General features: G+C 48.7%; 1 protein-coding gene across 1 annotated transcript in view; it reads right to left on the bottom strand.

The window, feature by feature from the left end:
* LOC144606848 (uncharacterized) overlaps positions 1-18,859 on the bottom strand; it is an 82,213-nt gene that overhangs the window by 57,170 nt on the left and 6,184 nt on the right. Inside the window, exons 3-4 of the mRNA XM_078423270.1 lie at positions 18,734-18,828; positions 5,099-5,167 (exon numbers count right to left, since the gene is read on the bottom strand). Of these exons, the coding sequence (XP_078279396.1) occupies positions 5,099-5,167; positions 18,734-18,828 (164 nt within the window). The remainder of the gene's footprint in view (positions 1-5,098; positions 5,168-18,733; positions 18,829-18,859) is intronic.

Raw genomic sequence — 18,859 nt, 5'->3', positions numbered from 1 at the left:
ATCTCCGTTCTAAATGGCCTACCCCTTATTCTTAAACTGTGGCCCCTTGTTCTGGACTCCCCCAACATTGGGAACATGTTATCTGCCTCTAATGTGTCCAATCCCCTAATTATCTTATATGTTTCAATAAGATCCCCCCTCATCCTTCTAAATTCCAGTGTATGCAAGCCCAATCGCTCCAGCCTTTCAACATACGACAGCCCCGCCATTCCGGGAATTAACCTAGTGAACCTACGCTGCATGCCCTCCATAGCAAGAATATCCTTCCTCAAATTTGGAGACCAAAACTGCACACAGTACTCCAGGTGCGGTCTCACCAGGGCCCGGTACAACTGTAGAAGGACCTCTTTGCTCCTATACTCAACTCCTCTTGTTACGAAGGCCAACATTCCATTGGCTTTCTTCACTGCCTGCTGTACCTGCTTGCTTCCTTTCATTGACTGATGCACTAGGACACCCAGACCTCGTTGAACCCCTCCTCCTAATTTGACACCATTCAGATAATAATCTGCCTTTCTATTCTTACTTCCAAAGTGAATAACCTCACACTTACCTACATTAAACTGCATCTGCCATGTATCCGCCCACTCACACAACCTGTCCAAGTCACCCTGCAGCCTTATTGCATCTTCCTCACAATTCACACTACCCCCTAGAGATCAGCTCTCAAATCATTCAATGAAAGAACGGGCTTGAGAGGACAAATGGACTCGTGCTCTCTATGGGAATCTGTACCTCCTAGCTCTTTTTGATAGCTCAACGGTGGAGAAGGTTTAGGTGCCAATTGCTGAAGGAGGAGGAGGCAAGGGAAGAGAAATAATGTTGACAATTATTTTAGTTTAGTTTAGTTGGGAGTCACAGCATGAAAATGCCTCTTCGGCCCACCAACGAGTCCACACTGACTATCGATCACCCCTTCACACTAGTTCTATGTTGTCCCACTTCTTCATCCACTCCCTACACACTCGGGGTAACTTCCAGGGGCCGATTGATCTACAAACCTACACGTGTCTGGATGCGGGTGAAAACCGGGGCACCCGGAGGAAACCCACGTGGTCATCGGGAGAGCGTGCAAACTCCACGCAGATAGCACCCGAGGTCTCTGGCGCGGTGAGGTAATGGCCCCACCAGCTAAGCCACCGTGAGTATTAATGGGAGGATGTAAGGAGGTAACTATCAGGCAACCTACTGAACCAGGGACTGTCCTCTCCCCCATTGCTGTCAATGGCAATGGCAAAGGCTCAGTGCCAACATCAGGAAACTCAAGGCTTCAAATCAGCCACAAAAACTAAAATGAACAATGAACACATTGATTCTAACCCAGGTCAACAACAAAAAGTTCTTCAGATCAGCTTTAGAATTCAATGTTTGAAAGATTTGTATAATCTGCCATGGAAATGAATCAACTTCATGTTTCTAATAAACGTTAAGAAATGGTTGACTAGTTTTAATTATTTGGGTAATTGGTCGAGAGAATGTCTTTGATAATGATGTAGATGAGAGTTTCCCTGAGGGAATATTTGTCACTAAAGATATTCAGAACGAGACTAACACTAATACATCACTTGCTCAGCCTGCTATCTCCGATTATCATCAGAAAGATTTACTCCTGATAAGCTACCCACCAAAGTTATATTTGCTCTCGATCTCAATTGTCCAAGAGTCTTGTCCAAATTTACTCTGTGACTACCATTATAATGGTCTGAAGAAGGGTCTCGACCCGAAACGTCACCCATTCCTTCTCTCCTGAGATGCTGCCTGACCTGCTGTGTTACTCCAGCAATTTGTGAATAAATACCTTCGATTTGTACCAGCATCTGCAGTTATTTTCTTATACCATTATAACGGGGGATCTGGTGACTTATTTATTCCCTGTTTCATCTTGCGAACTCTTCCATTACCGTGGGAATTGTACAGTCGTCCTTAAAATATGTGTCTGGCTTCGGTTTGAGGGTGGCACAGCTGCTGGAACTGGTGTCTCCAGCATCAGAGACCCAGGTTCAATCTGGCTTTGGGTGCTGTCCGTATGGAGTTTGCACGTTCTCCCTGTGACTGCGTGGGTTGCCTCTGTGTGCTCCGGTTTCCTCCCACATCCCATGGATGTGCGGGATTGTTGGTTAATTGCCCTCAGTAAATCGCCCCTATTGTGTAAGCGAGTGGTGGAATCTCAGAGAGTGGGAGTTGATGGAAAGGTAAGGAGAATAAAAAAGTGTGATTAGTGTAGGGTTGGTATTAATGGGCAGTTGACAGCATGGACTTGGCGGGCTTGTTTTCATGCTGTTTCTATCTAAGAATCGTTGAGTTGGCTGCTTCTTCCTTGCTTCTTGATCCATTCTTCAAAACTACTAAAGCTTCATTTTCTGTCGAGCTGTGGTGGGAGTGAATGCTGTGCTTTGTGAAATGCCACTCACTCAGTCAGTCTGCGGAGTAAGTCAGAGACTACTCCTTGCGGACTCAATGCTGGGATCTTGTGCAAACCACTGAGTGCTGGAGGAACGCAGCGGCTCAGGCATCATCTGTGACGTTTTGAGTCGGGACCCTTCTTCAGACCGACAGTAGTCGGGGTGAGAGGGCCGGGAAAGAGTAGTGGGGACGGGACAAAGCCTGACAAGTGATAGGTGGATACAGGTGAGGAGGGGGAGGGGTTGATTGACAGATGGGTGGAGTCAGTGACCAAGGTTCGAGATGAAAAGGAGCCAAAAGGCTGTCAGTTAAGGAGAGAAGGGGAGTGAAATGTAAAGCCAGAAGGAGAGATATAGATGGGGGGGGGGAGTAAAGGGTCAGGATAGTGAGGGAAATGGGTGCACACAGGGATGGGAGGGGCACAGAAGAGAGAGAGGAGGTAGGGGGAGAATTACATGAAATTGGAGAATTCAATGTTCATACTAGGTTGTAAGCTATCCAAGCGGAATATGACGCGCTGTTCCTCCAGTTTGCGTGTGGCCTCACTCTGGAGGACTGCCAATGGAGGAGGCCCAGGACAGGAAGGTCAGTCTGGGAATGGGAATAACAATCCCTGTATCCACAGCGGGACGCTGACAACATTGGGTTGAGAAAATAATGCAGTGTCCCCATGATCCATGAAGAACTCAAAAAGGTTCATTCTCACGCCAATCTAATAGCTTGCGCCGAGGCCCCTCGAAAGCTGCCTGCTTCATTTTTTATGAAAATGTATTTTATAATCAGTTCTATTGTGTAGGAAAATAACTGCAGATGCTGGTACAAATCGAAGGTATTTATTTCACAAAATGCTGGAGTAACTCAGCGGGTCTGGCAGCATCTCGGGAGAGAAGGAATGGGTGACGTTTCGGGTCGAGATCCTTCTTCAGTCTGAAGAAGGGTCTCGACCCGAAACGTCACCAATTCCTTCTCTCCTGAGATGCTGCCTGACCCGCTGAGTTACTCCAGCATTTTATAATTAGTTCTTGTTGCCCACAGATGTCCACAGATGTCCACAGCTTCGTGCGGTGATAGAAATCAAGTTAAAAACTCACGAAAGTACTGCCTGCTGCCTGCCGTGCCAATGTAGTATTCACACGTTGAACTATGCAAGAAATTAGGAGTCGGGTGGGAAGTTGTGCAGCAAGAAGACAAAAGTTAATGGGGTCCTGGAACATTTCCCCAACCCTGTGTTTTGCTTCAAAACTGGGGTCCTTCTTCATTTCCTCATCCTCCGGTAATCCTCTCAGCATCCTCACCACTTTGAAGATCAAACGGTCTCCACAATAGATTATTTTTGATACTTATTCTTTCTGGCACACCAACGTTTATTCCCGTCCCTAATTAGTGCAAACCTTTTTACTCCTCCAGCATACATTTCTGCAGAGTAGAGTTTGTAACTCATTCCTTCCTCCACCTCTCCCTTAACCTGTAACTGTGTTCAGTGCATTAACTACCTGCTGCCATTTGATGGACATAAAGTGCAGGAGTATCTCAGCGGGTCCGAAACAAAGAAACATAAAAACATAGACAATAGGTGCAGGAGTCGGCCGTTCGGCCCTTCGAGCCAGCACCGCCATTCAATATGATCATGGCTGATCATCCAAAATCAGTACCTTGTTCCTGCTTTTTCCCCATATCCCTTGATTCCGTTATCCCTAAGAGCTAAATCTAACTCTCTCTTGAAAACATCCAGTGAATCGGCCTCCACTGCCTTCTGTGGCAGAGAATTCCACAGATTACCAACTCTCTAGATGAAAAGGTTTTTCCTAATCCCAGTCCTAAATGGCCTACCCCTTATTCTTAAACTGTGACCCCTGGTTCTGGACTCCCCCAACATCGGGAAGATTTTTCCTGCATCTAGCCTGTCTAATCCCTTAAGAATTCTTTATGTTTTTATAAGATCCCCTCTCATCCTTCTAAATTCCAGTGAATACAAGTCCTGTCGACCCATTCTTTCATCATATGTCAGTCCCGCCATCCCGGGAATTAACCTGGTGAACCTACGCTGCACTCCCTCAATAGTAATAAAGTTCTTCCTCAAATTTGTAGACCAAAACTGCACACAATACTCCAGGTGCAATCTCACTAGGGCCCTGTACAACTGTGGTAGGATCCCCTTGCTGCTAAACTAAAATCCTCTCGCAATGAAGGCCAACATGCCATTAGCTTCACTGCCAACTGTACCTGCATGCTTACTTTCACCATCTCTGGAAATATGGATAGGTGACTTTTGGGTCGGGACCTTCTTCGGTTTTCCTTCCCCCCCCCCCCTCATCACAATCAGTCTGAAGAAGGGTCCCAACCTGAAATGTCACTTATCTATGTTCTCCAGAGATGCTGCCTGACCCGCTGAGATACTCAAACATTTTCTGTCCTTATACATTGTGGCTTCCTGCAGTCGTGGGGAGAACATGCAAACTCCCCACAGGCAGCATGGTAGGTCAAGACTGAACCTGGGTCATAGGAGTAATGAACCACTGAATCTATTAAATATGCAACTATGTCACTCCCCAAATGCCTAAAGGTTAACAGAATGTTAAAGATTAACCCATTCAAGCTCATGATGATCTCAACACTGAAAGTCTGTTGAAGAAAATCTCTCTTTGCTTTTGATGGAGGAGATGAAAGGGAAATGCTTTCAGATTCCGATTCTTACCAAGTGTTTTTGCCCGTTCCTCCCTGCGCTCTTTCGCAAGCCGTTGTCTCTCCTGCGCCTTCAACGCATCTGAAAGCAGAATGTGAGAAGATTTACAGCAGCCCCTTGTGCTGACTGAAGCGACTGGTAGCTTGTGCTGAGAGGATTGGTTTGCATTTGATTCATTGAAAGATACAGCATGGATACAGGCCTTTCACCTGTTCACTAGTTCTATGTTTAGATTTAGATTTAGAGATACAGCGCAGAAACAGGCCCTTCGGCCCACCGGGTCCGTGCCGCCCAGCGATCCCTGCACACACTAACACTATCCTACACCCACTAGGGACAATTTTTACATTTGCCCAGCCAATTAACCTACATACCTGTACGTCTTTGGAGTGTGGGAGGAAACCGAAGATCTCGGAGAAAACCCAGGCAGGTCACGGGGAGAACGTACAAACTCCGTACAGTGCACCTTTCACCTCTCCAGTCAAAGACTGAGCCAGAAAGAAGATGGAGTCCCTTCCCACTTCTCCTCATCTAGAGTGCTGGAGACTTAGGGATCTACAGATCTAAAGCTATCGTCCTCCCCTCAGCCGGCCCATCGCATCTCACTGTATCCCAGACAATAGACAATAGGTGCAGGAGTAGGCCATTCGGCCCTTCGAGCCAGCAACGCCATTCAATGTGATCATGGCTGATCATTTTCAATCAGTACCCCATTCCTGCCTTCTCCCCATACCCCCTGACTCCGCTATCCTTAAGAGCTCTATCCAGCTCTCTCTTGAATGCATTCAGTGAATTGGCCTCCACTGCCTTCTGAGGCAGAGAATTCCACAGATTCACAACTCTCTGACTGAAAAAAAAAATCCTCATCTCAGTTCTAAATGGCCTACCCCTTATTCTTAAACTGTGGCCCCTTGTTCTGGACAATCTGACCCCAGAAGTGGGGGGATGTTCGTTTATTATTGGCATTGATTTATTATTCTCACACGCAAGTAATATACAAGTAAAATTAATGTTTCCAATTTAACTTTTAAAAAGTAAGTTTCAATATTTCTAAATCATTTTGCATGAATCACCCCATATTCGATACTAAACCTTCAGTAAGGACACACACAATAAATGCTCTGTTTTACACAAAATTTCCAATCGAACCACCATCTAATCTCTAATTTCACCGAGATGCGAAATAATTTTGTATTGCGTGCTCTCCAATTAAATCAGATAAATAAATATCCGTGAATCCAATGAAGCCAAACTCAAGTACAACAGGTAAAACAAAGACCTGGACACACACCAGAGTGCAGAATATCATTCTCAGCGTTGTAGGGTAACAGTTCTAGAAAAACCATACAATGTCTGCAATGGGGTAGAGGTGAATGGGGCAGCACCCGAGCTTATTGAAGGACCGTTCAGAAGCTTTAAAGCAGTGGGGAAGAAGCTGTCCTTGAGTATGGTGGTGTGTGCTTTCAAGCTTCTGTATCTTCTGCTGGATGGGAGCGGGGAGAAGAAGGAATGACCAGGGTAGAAGATATCCTTGATTATGTTGGCTGTTCTCCCGAAGCAGCTTGAAGTGTAAACGACTGCAGCTCTGCGCCGTGCCAATGTTATTAGTAAACTCATTTGGGAAATATTGTGACATTTCTTTACCAAGTGTGGTCAGGATGCTGGACTCTCCACTAAGGTTGCCGGACGATACAAACAGTTCAGATCTTTTACGGAACAATTAGGTAGACGTGGGGCATAGCACAGCAGCTGGTAGAGCCGCTGCCTCACAGCGCCAGGGACCCGGGTTCGATCCTGACCTCGGATGCTGTCTGTGTGGAGTTTGCACGTTCTCCCTGTGACGGTATGGGATTCCTCCAGGCGCTCTGGTTTCCTCCCACTTCGCAAAGAAATGCGGTTTTACAGGTTAATTGGCTCCTGTGGAAATTGCCTCTAGTGTGCAGGGAGAGGATGAGAAAGTGGGTAAGTGTGTTTGGGTGATCAATGGACTCGGTGGGTCAGAAGGTCTGTTTTCCTGCTGTTCCTCTAAACTAAACAAGACCAGAGTAAAAAATAGTAGGAATCTATGTGCAAACCATGAGCTGTGGTAGGAAGGAGAGGAGTCGAGTATGGATTATCTGGTGTTGTACTCCAGGGTATTTAATCCACCTGGATCAGGAGTAAAGCAAAATCAAAAATCCATGGAAGACAGCCCAGGGAGCAGGAAACAACCTGCAGGTGGCAATGTCATCTTTTTAACGGTGAAAGAGGATAGTCAAGGTCAAGGAAGAGAGCCCCACAGGGTCCATTTAAAAGCTGCCGAGAGGCACAAACAACATGTGTCAAGGGTTATAGGGAGAATGGGGCGAGGAGGGAGAGGTAGATTAGACTTGATGGGCCGAATGGCTTAATTCTGCTCCTATCACTTATAGGAATGCCGCTTATCACATGACATGGCGGCACGGTGGCGCAGCGGTAGAGTTGCTGCCTTACAGCGAATGTAGCGCCGAAGACTCAGGTTCGATCCTGACTACGGGTGCCGTCTGTACGGAGTTTGTACGTTCTCCCCGTGAGCTGCGTGGGTTTTCTCCGGGATTTTCGGTTTCCTCCCACACTCCAAAGACCTACAGGTATGTAGGTTAAGTGGCTGGGCAAATGTAAAAATTGTCCCTAGTGTGTGTAGGATAGTGTTAATGTGCGGGGATCGCTGGGCGGCGCGGACCCGGTGGGCCGAAGGGCCTGTTTCTGCACTGTATCTCTAAATCTAAATCTTATGAAGATCACAACGAGTGACTCTGGGATTTGCACAGCCTCGTCCAGCCTTCGGATCCCGATTAACCCAGGACACAGATCACGTAGACAACTTGGCTCAATTTAGTTTGGCTCCAGATTCCAGGAAACACATTCCCCCTCTGCAAAGAATTGTTTTAATAGATCGGAACTGAGCAGGAAGAGCCTATTTACTATTTGGTCACTAAAATAACTCAAAAGGTTTGTCTTTGAAAGCACAAGAAACAGGGATTTTGAATTCACATCCTGGAACTGGATAACCTGCATCCATCGTGAAATACTTTTGGAATCTGTCCACAAGAAAAGGCCTTATATATATTTGTGTGCATTTCATATTCATATTTCATATTTCAGATACAGCGCGGAAACAGGCCTTTTTGGCCCACCAAGTCCGCACCGCCCAGTGATCCCCGCACACTAACACTATCCTACACACACTAGGGACAATTTTTACATTTACCCAGTCAATTAACCTACATACCTGTACGTCTTTGGAGTGTGGGAGGAAACCGAAGATCTCGGAGAAAACCCACGCAGGTCACGGGGAGAATGTACAAACTCCGTACAGTACAGCACCCGTAGTCAGGATCGAACCTGAGTCTCCGGCGCTGCATTCGCTGTAAAGCAGCAACTCTACCGCTGCGCTACCGTGCTGGTCGCCTCATTACAGAGGGGTGTGGAGGGTGCAGGAGAGGGTGCAGGAGACGTTTATCAGAATGCTTCCTGGATTGGAGGCTATAGGTGAAAGGAAACCAGGAACGACACAAAATTCGAGAGTAACTCAGCGGGGACAGGCAGTGTCTCTGGAGAGAAGGAACGGGCGGCATTTTGGGTGATCATTCCTACAAACTAGGATTGCCATCTCTGGAATGTCAGAGGTTGAGGGGAGACCTAATAGAAGTATATAAAGTTATGAGTGACGTAGATAGGGTAGTCAGCCAGAACATTTATCCCGGGTGGAAATGTCCAGTAATGGAGGGCATAACTTTATGGTGCGAGGGGTGAAGTTTAAAGAAGATGTCCAGGGCAATTTTGTTTTTTAATACAGAGGGTGGTGGGTGCCTGGAACGCGCTGCCAGGGGTGGTGGTGAAGGCAGATGCGATAGTGGTGTTTGGGAGGCTTTCGGATAGGCACATGGATATGCAGGGATTATAGACAATAGACAATAGACAATAGGTGCAGGAGAAGGCCATTCGGCCCTTCAAGCCAGCACCGCCATTCAATGTGATCATGGCTGATCATTCTCAATCAATACCCCGTTCCTGCCTTCTCCCCATACCCCCTGACTCCGCTATCCTTAAGAGCTCTATCTAGCTCTCTCTTGAATGCATTCAGATTGGATGGATATGGATCATGAGCAGGCAGGGGAGATCACATTCGGCAGTCATTGTGGAACGAAGAGTTTGCTCCTCCCCAGGACTGTGCTGAGTTCTTTTATTTTAATACCCAGGAACAGTATTGGATATGAAACCCATCAAATCTCCTTACCGAGATAACAAGGCCCATGCATTTTCCCCAGAGATGCTGCTGCCTGATCCACTGAGTTACTCCTGCATTTTGTGTCATTCTTACACAGAAAGGGATATTGGATTGGCTGACACTTGTAGAAAGGGTTAACGTGCTCATTCAGGATATGATGGCGTTCCCAACAGTGCTGTTCTTGAGGGTCAGTTCAAAGAGGCTGCTCCAGAGTTGACAATGAGGATAAACCCAGGGCAGCCTGAAGAAGGGTCTCGACCCGACACGTCGCCCATTCCTTCTCTCCTGAGATGCTGCCTGACCCGCTGAGTTACTCCAGCATTTTGTGAAATAAATACCTTCGATTTGTACCAGCGTCTGCAGTTATTTTCTTACAACTATATAAACCCAGGGCAGGCAGTCTGAGGCAGAAGGGAGGACAATGCCAAGCTGAACACTGGCAATGTTATCCACACAAAGAGCTGGAGTAACTCAGTGGGACAGGCAGCATGTCTGGAGAGAAGGAATGGGTGACAGGGACCTGATTGTTCAGGAAAGCAGCTGTTCCTGAGCCCGGCGGTGTGGGACTTCAGGCTTCTCTGTACTCCTGGAGGCAGAGTAGTGGGCATGGCCTAGATGGTGGGATCTGAGATGAACGATGCCATCTTCTGTAGACATCCTCATGTGGATGATGGTGGAGGAGGCAGTGTCCATCCCCCTCCCCACCCCTCCCCCCCTCCCTACCCCCCACCCCCACCTCCATACCCCCACCCCTCCCCCCTCCCCCTCTCTGCCCACTCCTCCCTCTCCGTTGCTTCCCCCACCCCCCTCACCTCACCTCCCCCACCCCCACTCCCTGCAACTCCTTGCATTCCTGTGTGTTGGAATTATTGTACCAGACCACGATACAAGCCGGTGAGGGAGCACCGGCAGCGGCGGAGGCAGCGTGTTCGCCCGCCCCCAATCGCAGGGCTTGGGTCGGCCCGCCGCGGACCTTTCACCGTCCGGCGCGGCCTGGAGTAGGCCGTGGGATTTTCACCGTCCGGCGGGGGCTTCAATGTCGGGAGCCCCGACCGCCCCGACGTGGCAACGACAACAGCCTGACCGCAGGAGAAGACGGCAGGGGAAGAGAAAAGACATTGTGGCCTTCCATCACAGTGAGGAGGGGACTGGAGGAGACTCACTGTGATGGATGTTTCTTTTTGTTTGGTGTTAGTTTGTGATTGTGTGTGTTATTGCATTTTTATTGATTATTCTTATTGGTCTTATTGTTGAACTGCGGGTAATGTTTCATTTCACTACACATTTATGTGTATGTGACAGATAAACGATTATTGATATTGAAGCAGTCGGGATACTTTCTGAAGTGCATCTGTAGATGTTTATTTTAAGAGTATTTGGTGGCCAACCAAATCTCTTTAAGGATGGGTAGAGCACCTTCCACGTGATTGCATCCATGTGCTGGGCCAGGCCAGGTCATGCATGTGCTAGGCCCAGGAGAGGCCATACACACTAGAGTGAGGCCACACGCAGACTAGAGAGACAGCACCTCACATTCTGCCTGGGTGGCTTACAGCCCAACGGTATGAACATTGAATTCTCCCATTTTAGGTAACCTAACAACCCTCCCCCTTTTTCCCCCACCTCTACCTTCCTTCCTTCCCTCTCCCTCCTCTCTCCCTCACTTGTGTCTCATCTGGACTTGCACCTATTTCTCCCCTCCCCTCCCCTCCCCTCCCCTCCACCTACAATCCTTCCTCCGGCTTCACAATTCACAACTATTCAATCCTTTTTGTCTCGTACTTTTGTCTTCTGGGCGGGGCGAGCGTTGGGGTGGGGAAAGGGAAGAAAGGGGGTGGGGGGGAGCAACGGAGATGGAGGGGGAGGGGTGGGGGTAGGGAGGGGGAGGGTGGGGGTGGGGGAGGTGAGGAGAGGGGGTGGGAGAAGCAACAAAAAGGGAGGGGGAGGGTGGGGTGGTCGTGGTGAGTCGGGGAGAGGGGGTGGGCGTGGGTGAGGTGAGGGAGAGGGAGGGGGTGGGGGTGGTGAGGGAGGGGGAGGGGAGGGGGTGGGGGAGGTGACGGAGAGGGGGAGTTGGAGGGAGGAGGGGGAGGGAGCTGGGCCAGTTAACACTCCGTATGGGCTTTGAGGCTTGGCATCAGAGACAGGATGATGTTAAGGGAGCACACTGCAATGACGTTCAGAGACCAAAACAGACTCAAACATCCCTCCCATGAGAGAACCAATTCCTTCAATCTGCATGATGCACCTTCCTACCCCCCCCCCCCCACCTCTCACCTGTATCCACCTATTACCTGCCAGCACATCCCCCAGAGGGCACTGTTCCAATGCCATCCTCAAGCCTCCATCAACATCATAAGGGGCGAAAGACTTTAAGAAGGAAATAGAGTTCACTCCAGAATCTACTCATCAGAAACTGATCTTTCCACAATAAATGCCAAGAAAGCTCCCAACGTCTCTACTTTCTTAGAAGTCTTCGGAAGTTCGGCATGTTCCCAACAACTCTTACCAACTTCTACAGATGCGCCATGGAAAGCATCTTATCCAGAAGCATGGCAGCATTGTTCAGGAATGGCTCCATCCAAGACCGCAAGAAACTGCAGAGAATTGTGGACGTAGCCCTGACCATCGCACAAACCAACCTCCCTTTCAATGACTCCATTTACACCTCACGCTGCCTCGGCAAGGCCAGAAGCACAATCAAGGACCAGTCTCTTCTCCCCTCTCCCATCAGGCAAGAGGTACAGAGGTTTGAAACGCACACCTCCAGATTCAGGGACAGTTTCTTCCAAGCTGTTATCAGGCAACCATTCTATCGCCAGCTCGAGTGCGACCCTAACCTCCCCCCGACCTCATTGGAGACACTTTTTATCCGATTTTATCGCATTTTATCTTGCACTAAATAATACGCCCTTTACCCTGTACCTGTACACTGCGGATGGCTTGATTGCAATCATGTATAGTCGGTACACGTGAAAATAGTCAACTAACCTAAAATGCCACCCTGTCCCACCTACCACCTGTAAGAAAATGATACCCTCACCTTCCTCCTCTTCTCCTCATTAATGATGTTTAACTAATCTCCTCTACCTTCACGATTTCTATATCTCTCCGTATCCATGTGCTTATCTAAAAGCCTCGAGCCCCCATCGTATCTGATGGAACAGTCCGGCGGGCACTCACCACCCTCTGACTAAAACAAAACCTGGCTGGGCCCCACATCTCCTTGAGACTTTTGTCCCTCTCACCTTAAAGCTCGGCCCTCTTTGACACTTCTACTCTGGGAAAAAGGTTCTGACTGTCTACCCTATCAACGCCTCTCGTAATTTTAGATACTTCTATCAGATCTCCACTCAACCTCCGGCGTTTTGCAGAGAAAACGACCCGTGTTTGTGCATTTTGTCCCTGTAGCTTATACCCGCTAATCCGGGCAGCAACCTGCCACACCTCGTCTGCACTCTCTCCAAAACCTCCACATTCTTCCTGTAATGGGGCGTTCAGAACTGCATGCAATACTCCAAATTGCACGCAATACTCCAGATATATTGTACACAACTTCTCTTTAAACACCATGAAAGTATCATACCTTTCTGAGAAGAGGGAAGCAAAGTATTTGTTCAGGAGCACACCCTCCTCTACTCATTGCACCTCGCTATCTAAAAGGCCACTTTCCTTTCTGGCCCTGCTCCTATTCTTGCTTACTGATAAAAACATCTTTTTTTGGAAGGTCATAAGTGATAGAAGCATACTTAGGCCACTCGGCCCATCAAGTCTACTCCGTCATTCCATCATGGCTGATCTATCGCTCCCTCATAACCCCATTCCCCTGCCTTCTCTCCATAACCCCATTCCTCTGCCTTCTCTCCATAACCCCATTCCCCTGCCTTCTCTCCATAACCAGCGGCGCGGTGGCGCAGCGGTAGAGTTGCTGCCTCACAGCGCCAGAGACCCTGGTTCGATCCCGACTCCAGGTGCTGTCTGTACGGAGTTTGTACGTTCTCCCCGTGACCTGCGTGGGTTTTCTTCGAGATCTTCGGTTTCCTCCCACACCCCAAAGACGTGCAGGTTTGTAGGTTAATCGGCTTGTTATAAGTGTAAATTGTCCCCTAGTGTGTGTGTAGGATTGCGTTAGTGCGCGGGGATCGCTGGTCGGCACGGACCCGGTGGGCCGAAGGGCCCGTTTCCGCGCTGTATCTCTAAACTAAACCCCTGATTTGTTTTTGTTTTTATGATGTTACTGCCCTCCATTTCCAATTTCCTGTATAGGTTCACCCTCTGCTCGCATAAAATGAAAGGCAAGAGTGGATTTGAAAGGATGAGCAACAGCAGAAAGAAGAGGGAGCATGCGAGAGGGTATGGGGTGGCAGAGAAAGAGTGGGGAGCGAGGAATGGGTGAGAGTTGAGATGGTAAGCCGGGAGTGGGAGACGGAGGAAGGAGAGATGGGGAAAAGGGAATCCATTATGGGCGCAGAGGTTACGATGCAGAAAGAGGAAATGTTTCTGCACATAATGTGGGCTGAAGGGCCTCTCCTTGCGCTGTGCTCTAAATGAGGACAAGGAATTAATGGAGAGAAAAGGAACTGCAGATGCTGGCATCTTGAGCAAAACACAAAGTGCTGGAGGAACTCAGTGGGCCAGGCAGCAGCTGTGGAGGGAATGGGCAGACAACAATTCTGGTCAGGAATTTCTGGGAACGTTGGAGAAAATGCTGGGAAATTGTTCCCTTTGAGAAAATCACCTCTGAATATCCAACCCTCTTACCTGTATCCACCTATCACTTGCCAGGCCTTGTCCCACGCCCACCTCTCTTTGCCAGCTTTCTCCCCCTACTACAAACAGTCTGGAGAAGGGACCCGTCCCAAAACGTTTTGCCTGTCCATTTCCTCCACAGATGCTGCCTGACCGGCTGAGTTGCCACAGCATTTTTTGTGTACCTCTAGATATGAAATAATCTGTAATCAATAAATAACTCTCTCTAAAAAACTAAGCTTGAACACTAGCCTACTTATTTACCATGGTCCACTGTGGCATTAGCATTTAAACGGCGGTAAATGAAGTATTGAAATGAACTCTCTCTGATTTAAAGCAGACTTATAATGTTGTTGTCAATGGAAAATGATGCTCAAACTAAGCTCCTATTTACACAGCCAATAATGTTGTTTTGTTGTGTTTTTATAATTGGAACAGTAGGTCTTTGGGATTGAAGGAAAAATTGTATGAGGAACAGAATGCCTATGTTTTAATCAGTTGTGACTTTCTGAACTGTCTGATAGTCCGTGAATATGAGTGGTTTATTACTGTGTTTTTAATGAACATCTGCAGCTTGGGCTGGGCTTGAACGGAAGAAGAGAGAAATGGGAAAGAGGCAGGCACCAACAATCGAACAGGAGAGATGTGTGGAGGTGTACGACAGTGTCAAAAAGACCGAAGAACAGGGACAGAGGGAAGCAATTTAAGTCGAGTTAATTATCATATATGCACATGATTGAATTTTGACTCGATGGGCCGAATGGCCTATTTCTGCTCCCATGTCTTATGGTCTGACAGTGAGGAACAGGTGCCATGAAAATCTTGCTTGCAGTAGCATCACAAGCACATAGACCCAGGCAACAGACAAAAACATCAAGTACACAGGAAAATGAAAACACAAAAAAAGACTGCAAAATAAAAGACATTAGTGGAAAGCACAATTCAAAAACAAGTCCATGGTAGAGAGAGGGCCTGTAGTGTTCTGTTGTTGATAGGGTTGGGTTTGTGCGGGTCGGCTCAGAAACCTGATGGTTGTAGGAAACTAGCTGTTCCTGAACCTGGTGGTGAGGGACGTCAGGCTTCTGTACCTCCTGCCCAACGGCAGCAACGAGAAGGAGGAATGGCCTGATGGTGGGGATCGATGAGAGAGGGGGGGAGAGAGAGAGGGATAGAGAATGAGAGAGAGAGGGAGAGATGGAGAGGGAGGGAAGGAGGGAGGGATAGAGAATGAGAGGGAGAGAGAGGGAGAGAGAGGGGAGAGAGAGAGAGGGGGAGGGGGAGAGAGGGAGAGGGGAGAGAGGGAGTGGGAGAGAGGGAGGGAGAGAGGGAGGGAGAGAGAGTGGGAGAGTGGGTGGGAGAGAGGGTGGGAGAGAGGGTGGGAGAGAGGGAGGGAGGGAGAGAGGGAGAGTGAAAGCTGCTGTCAGAGGCAGTGACAATGTTGCTCGGGGGAGGGGCAGGGTGGAGGAAAGGAACTACATTCAAAGGACACAAATAAGTCCTGCATTGAGGGAAGTGCAGCAGTTTGAATCTTTGTGGATTGGAGTTTAATTAGTTTGTAATTACTCGCGATACACTGAAGCAACTGTGGCCAACAACCCAACGGTATGGACTTGAATTTTCCAATTTTAAGTCATAAATCCCTACCCGCCTCCCAGTTCCTACTCCCTGCCTGACCCCTGACCCACTGAGTTCCTCCAGCACTCTGCTGTTTGCTCACCATTCCAGCATCTGCAGTTCCTCGGGTTTCGGGTCAACTGTATGATTAATGGAGCCATTGGAGCAGGGATGTGCAGATGTGTGGGCTTTGGACATGTTCGATTGGACCTGAAGACTACGCTGGTGTGATGCACAGCAGCTTGCTAGACCTGTGCAGGGATCTCATCGACATGCAACACTCCTTCCCCATCATGTGCAAAACCATCAGCAAAACACAACGTTTTGGAGGAACTCGTGCAGCGATGTTGTCCACATTCAGCACTCAGCGGGTCAGGTAGCATTTGTGGAGGGGATGACAGGCAACATTTCACCTGGGGATTCTTTCCAGCATCTCTGGCGAACATGGATAGGGAACTCTTCTTCAGACTGCTCAAGGGTCCTGACCCGAAACATCACCTATCCTCACCTACCCATGTTTTCCATTCTCTGCACAGGTGAGTTCTGCTGAGACCTGCTGAGTTCCTCCAGCACTTTGCGTTTTCCCTCAAGATTCCAGCGTCTGCAGTTTCTGGTGACTTCACATGCAAAGCCGTACCAGGCATATAAGACTCATGAAACAGGAATTAGCTGGTGTAGTGACGCCTGATTTTGATGACCTGATGACCATGTAAGACCAAAGTGCTCCAAAGACGTACAGGTATGTAGATTAATTGGCTGGGCAAATGCAAAAATTGTCCCTAGTGTGTGTAGGACAGTGTTAATGTGCGGGGATCGCTGGGCGGCACGGACCCGGTGGGCCGAAGGGCCTGTTTCTGCGCTGTGTCTCTAAATCTAAATTTAAAAAATCTAAAATCTAAATGCAGGAGTAACTCAGCGGGTCAGGCAGCATCCCTGGAAAACATGGAGAGGTGATGTTTCGGGTCAGGACACTTGATCAGTCTGCAGGAGGGTCCTGACCCGAAACATCACCTAGTCATGCTCTCCAGGGATGCTGCTAGACATGGTGTTACTCCCAGCACTTTTTAAATAAGGCAGCATCTGCAGTTCCTCATTTCTACAGCTCAATGGCAGAGTTGAGTTTGGAAGTATTCCTGAGCCTACTTTGACAGGGACCCATGGCCATGTTCAGCAAAGATGCTGCCTGACCCACTGAGTTTTACTCCAGTACTTTGTGTCTTTTGTTTGTAAACCAGCACCTGCAGTTCCTTGTTTCCCTGGGGCTTCAGTGTGCCTGTTTTAGAGTCCAGGGCAGGGACTGTCCTCCAGGGAGGTCTCTCTGGAACTGACTGCACTCCCTCAACTCATGGCTCATCATCTATCCCCGACCCTATCAGCTGCCCAACCCTGTTTAGAGATACAATGCGGAAATAGGCCCTTTTGGCCCTCTGGGTCTGTGCCGCCCAGCGATCCCCGCACACTAACACCATCCTATACCCACCAGCGACAAGTTTACATTTGCCCAGCCAATTAACCTGCAAACCTGCACGTCTTTGGAGTGTGGAGGAAACCGAAGATCTTGGAGAAAACCCACGCAGGGTCACGGGGAGAACGTACAAACTCCGTACAGATAGTCGGGATCGAACCCGGGTATCTGGCGCTGCATTCGCTGTGAGGCAGCAACTCTACCGCTGCGCCAACCGTGCCGCTGTGACCCTGTGAGCTGAGATCGCCCGTCAATGACCCAGTCCCATCACCTCCCGACTTTCTCCCGTCGCACGTGGTGCGCGATCCCGTGGGAGACGGTGAGGATTCAACCTCCGCCTTCACTGAGGAGACTGCGGCCGTCTCTTCCCCCAGCCTGCTGACCATTACCAAAGGAGCAGCAGCCAAGAAGGCAGACCAACGCCTCCACTTCCTCAGGAGACACACGAGGATGTTCAGCGGGTCTCCAGTGACTCTTACAAACGTCTACAGATGCACTGTGGAAAGCAACGCTGTCCAGCAACATCACAACCTGGTTTGGAAACAGCTCTGCCCAAGCCCGCAAGATATTGCAGAGAGTTGTGGATGCAGCCCAGCCCATCGCACAGACCAGACCGCCCACTACCAATGACTCCATCTACACTTCATGCTGCCTCTGAAAAGTATTTACATAATCAAAGACTTGTCCCACCCACCCTGGTCATTCCTTCTTCTCCCCGCACACCAACAGACTCAGGAACAGCTTCTACCCCTCTTGTTGTCCGGAGTTTGAATCCCTTCCATAAGCTAGGCGACAATCCAGTTCACCTCTGCCCCATGTGGACATTGGACTTTGTCTATGGAACTGATGCGCTACAATGCTGAGAACTATCTTCTGCACTCTGTATCTTCCCCTTTGCTCTACTTATTGTACTTGAGTTTGACCTGATTGTATTTATGTGTTATATTATCTGATTTGATGAGATAACACACAGAACAAGCTTTTCTGTGCGCTGTACAGGTGACAATAATAAATGTAAGCCTCAACCATCAACACCATTGCTCCCAAAACACGCACCATGATCACTGAACTTCCTCCCAATGGATATCGGGGGCATGGATGGCCTTCAATCGCACTAAATGCCACTGCTTCCGAGCTGAATGACAAGGGATACCGCCCATTGTAGGCTGGGGAACAGGCAGTTCTCGTCAGCTCCTGTGCCCTCTCCCACAACAATGACCAATGAAAGGTTGTTGCCACGTCTAATATGGACCGCGAGATGTGCAGGCTAACCTGCCCCATTCCAAACACAAACACAGATGGTGAAGATAAGACACAAAAAGCTGGAGTAACTCAGCGGGTCAGGCAGCATCTCTGGAGAAAAGGAATAGCTGACGTTTGGGGTCGAGACCCATCGTCAGACTGAAGAAAGGGTCTCGACCCAAAACGTCAGCTTTTCCTTTTCTCCAGAGATGCTGTCTGACCCGCTGAGTTACTCCAGCTTTTTGTGTCTTATCTTCAGTTTAAAACCAGCATGTGCAGTTCCTTCCCTGCACAGATGGTGAGGTTCTCTGTCCAGTAGGTGGGGCCGTACCTTGCTTAGACCGAGGGCTTTTGCCTGCTGCGGGGGGCTTGGACGAGGGAGGATGTGGCTCATCCTTGACTGGAATCTTTTCCGCTTCCCTCTTTCTTCACCGGCTTTATCTCTGCTTCCTCCTTC

Source organism: Rhinoraja longicauda, chromosome 27 (assembly GCF_053455715.1).
Source record: "Rhinoraja longicauda isolate Sanriku21f chromosome 27, sRhiLon1.1, whole genome shotgun sequence".
NCBI lineage: Eukaryota > Metazoa > Chordata > Chondrichthyes > Rajiformes > Arhynchobatidae > Rhinoraja > Rhinoraja longicauda.
This window is presented reverse-complemented; position numbering and strand designations above follow the sequence as displayed.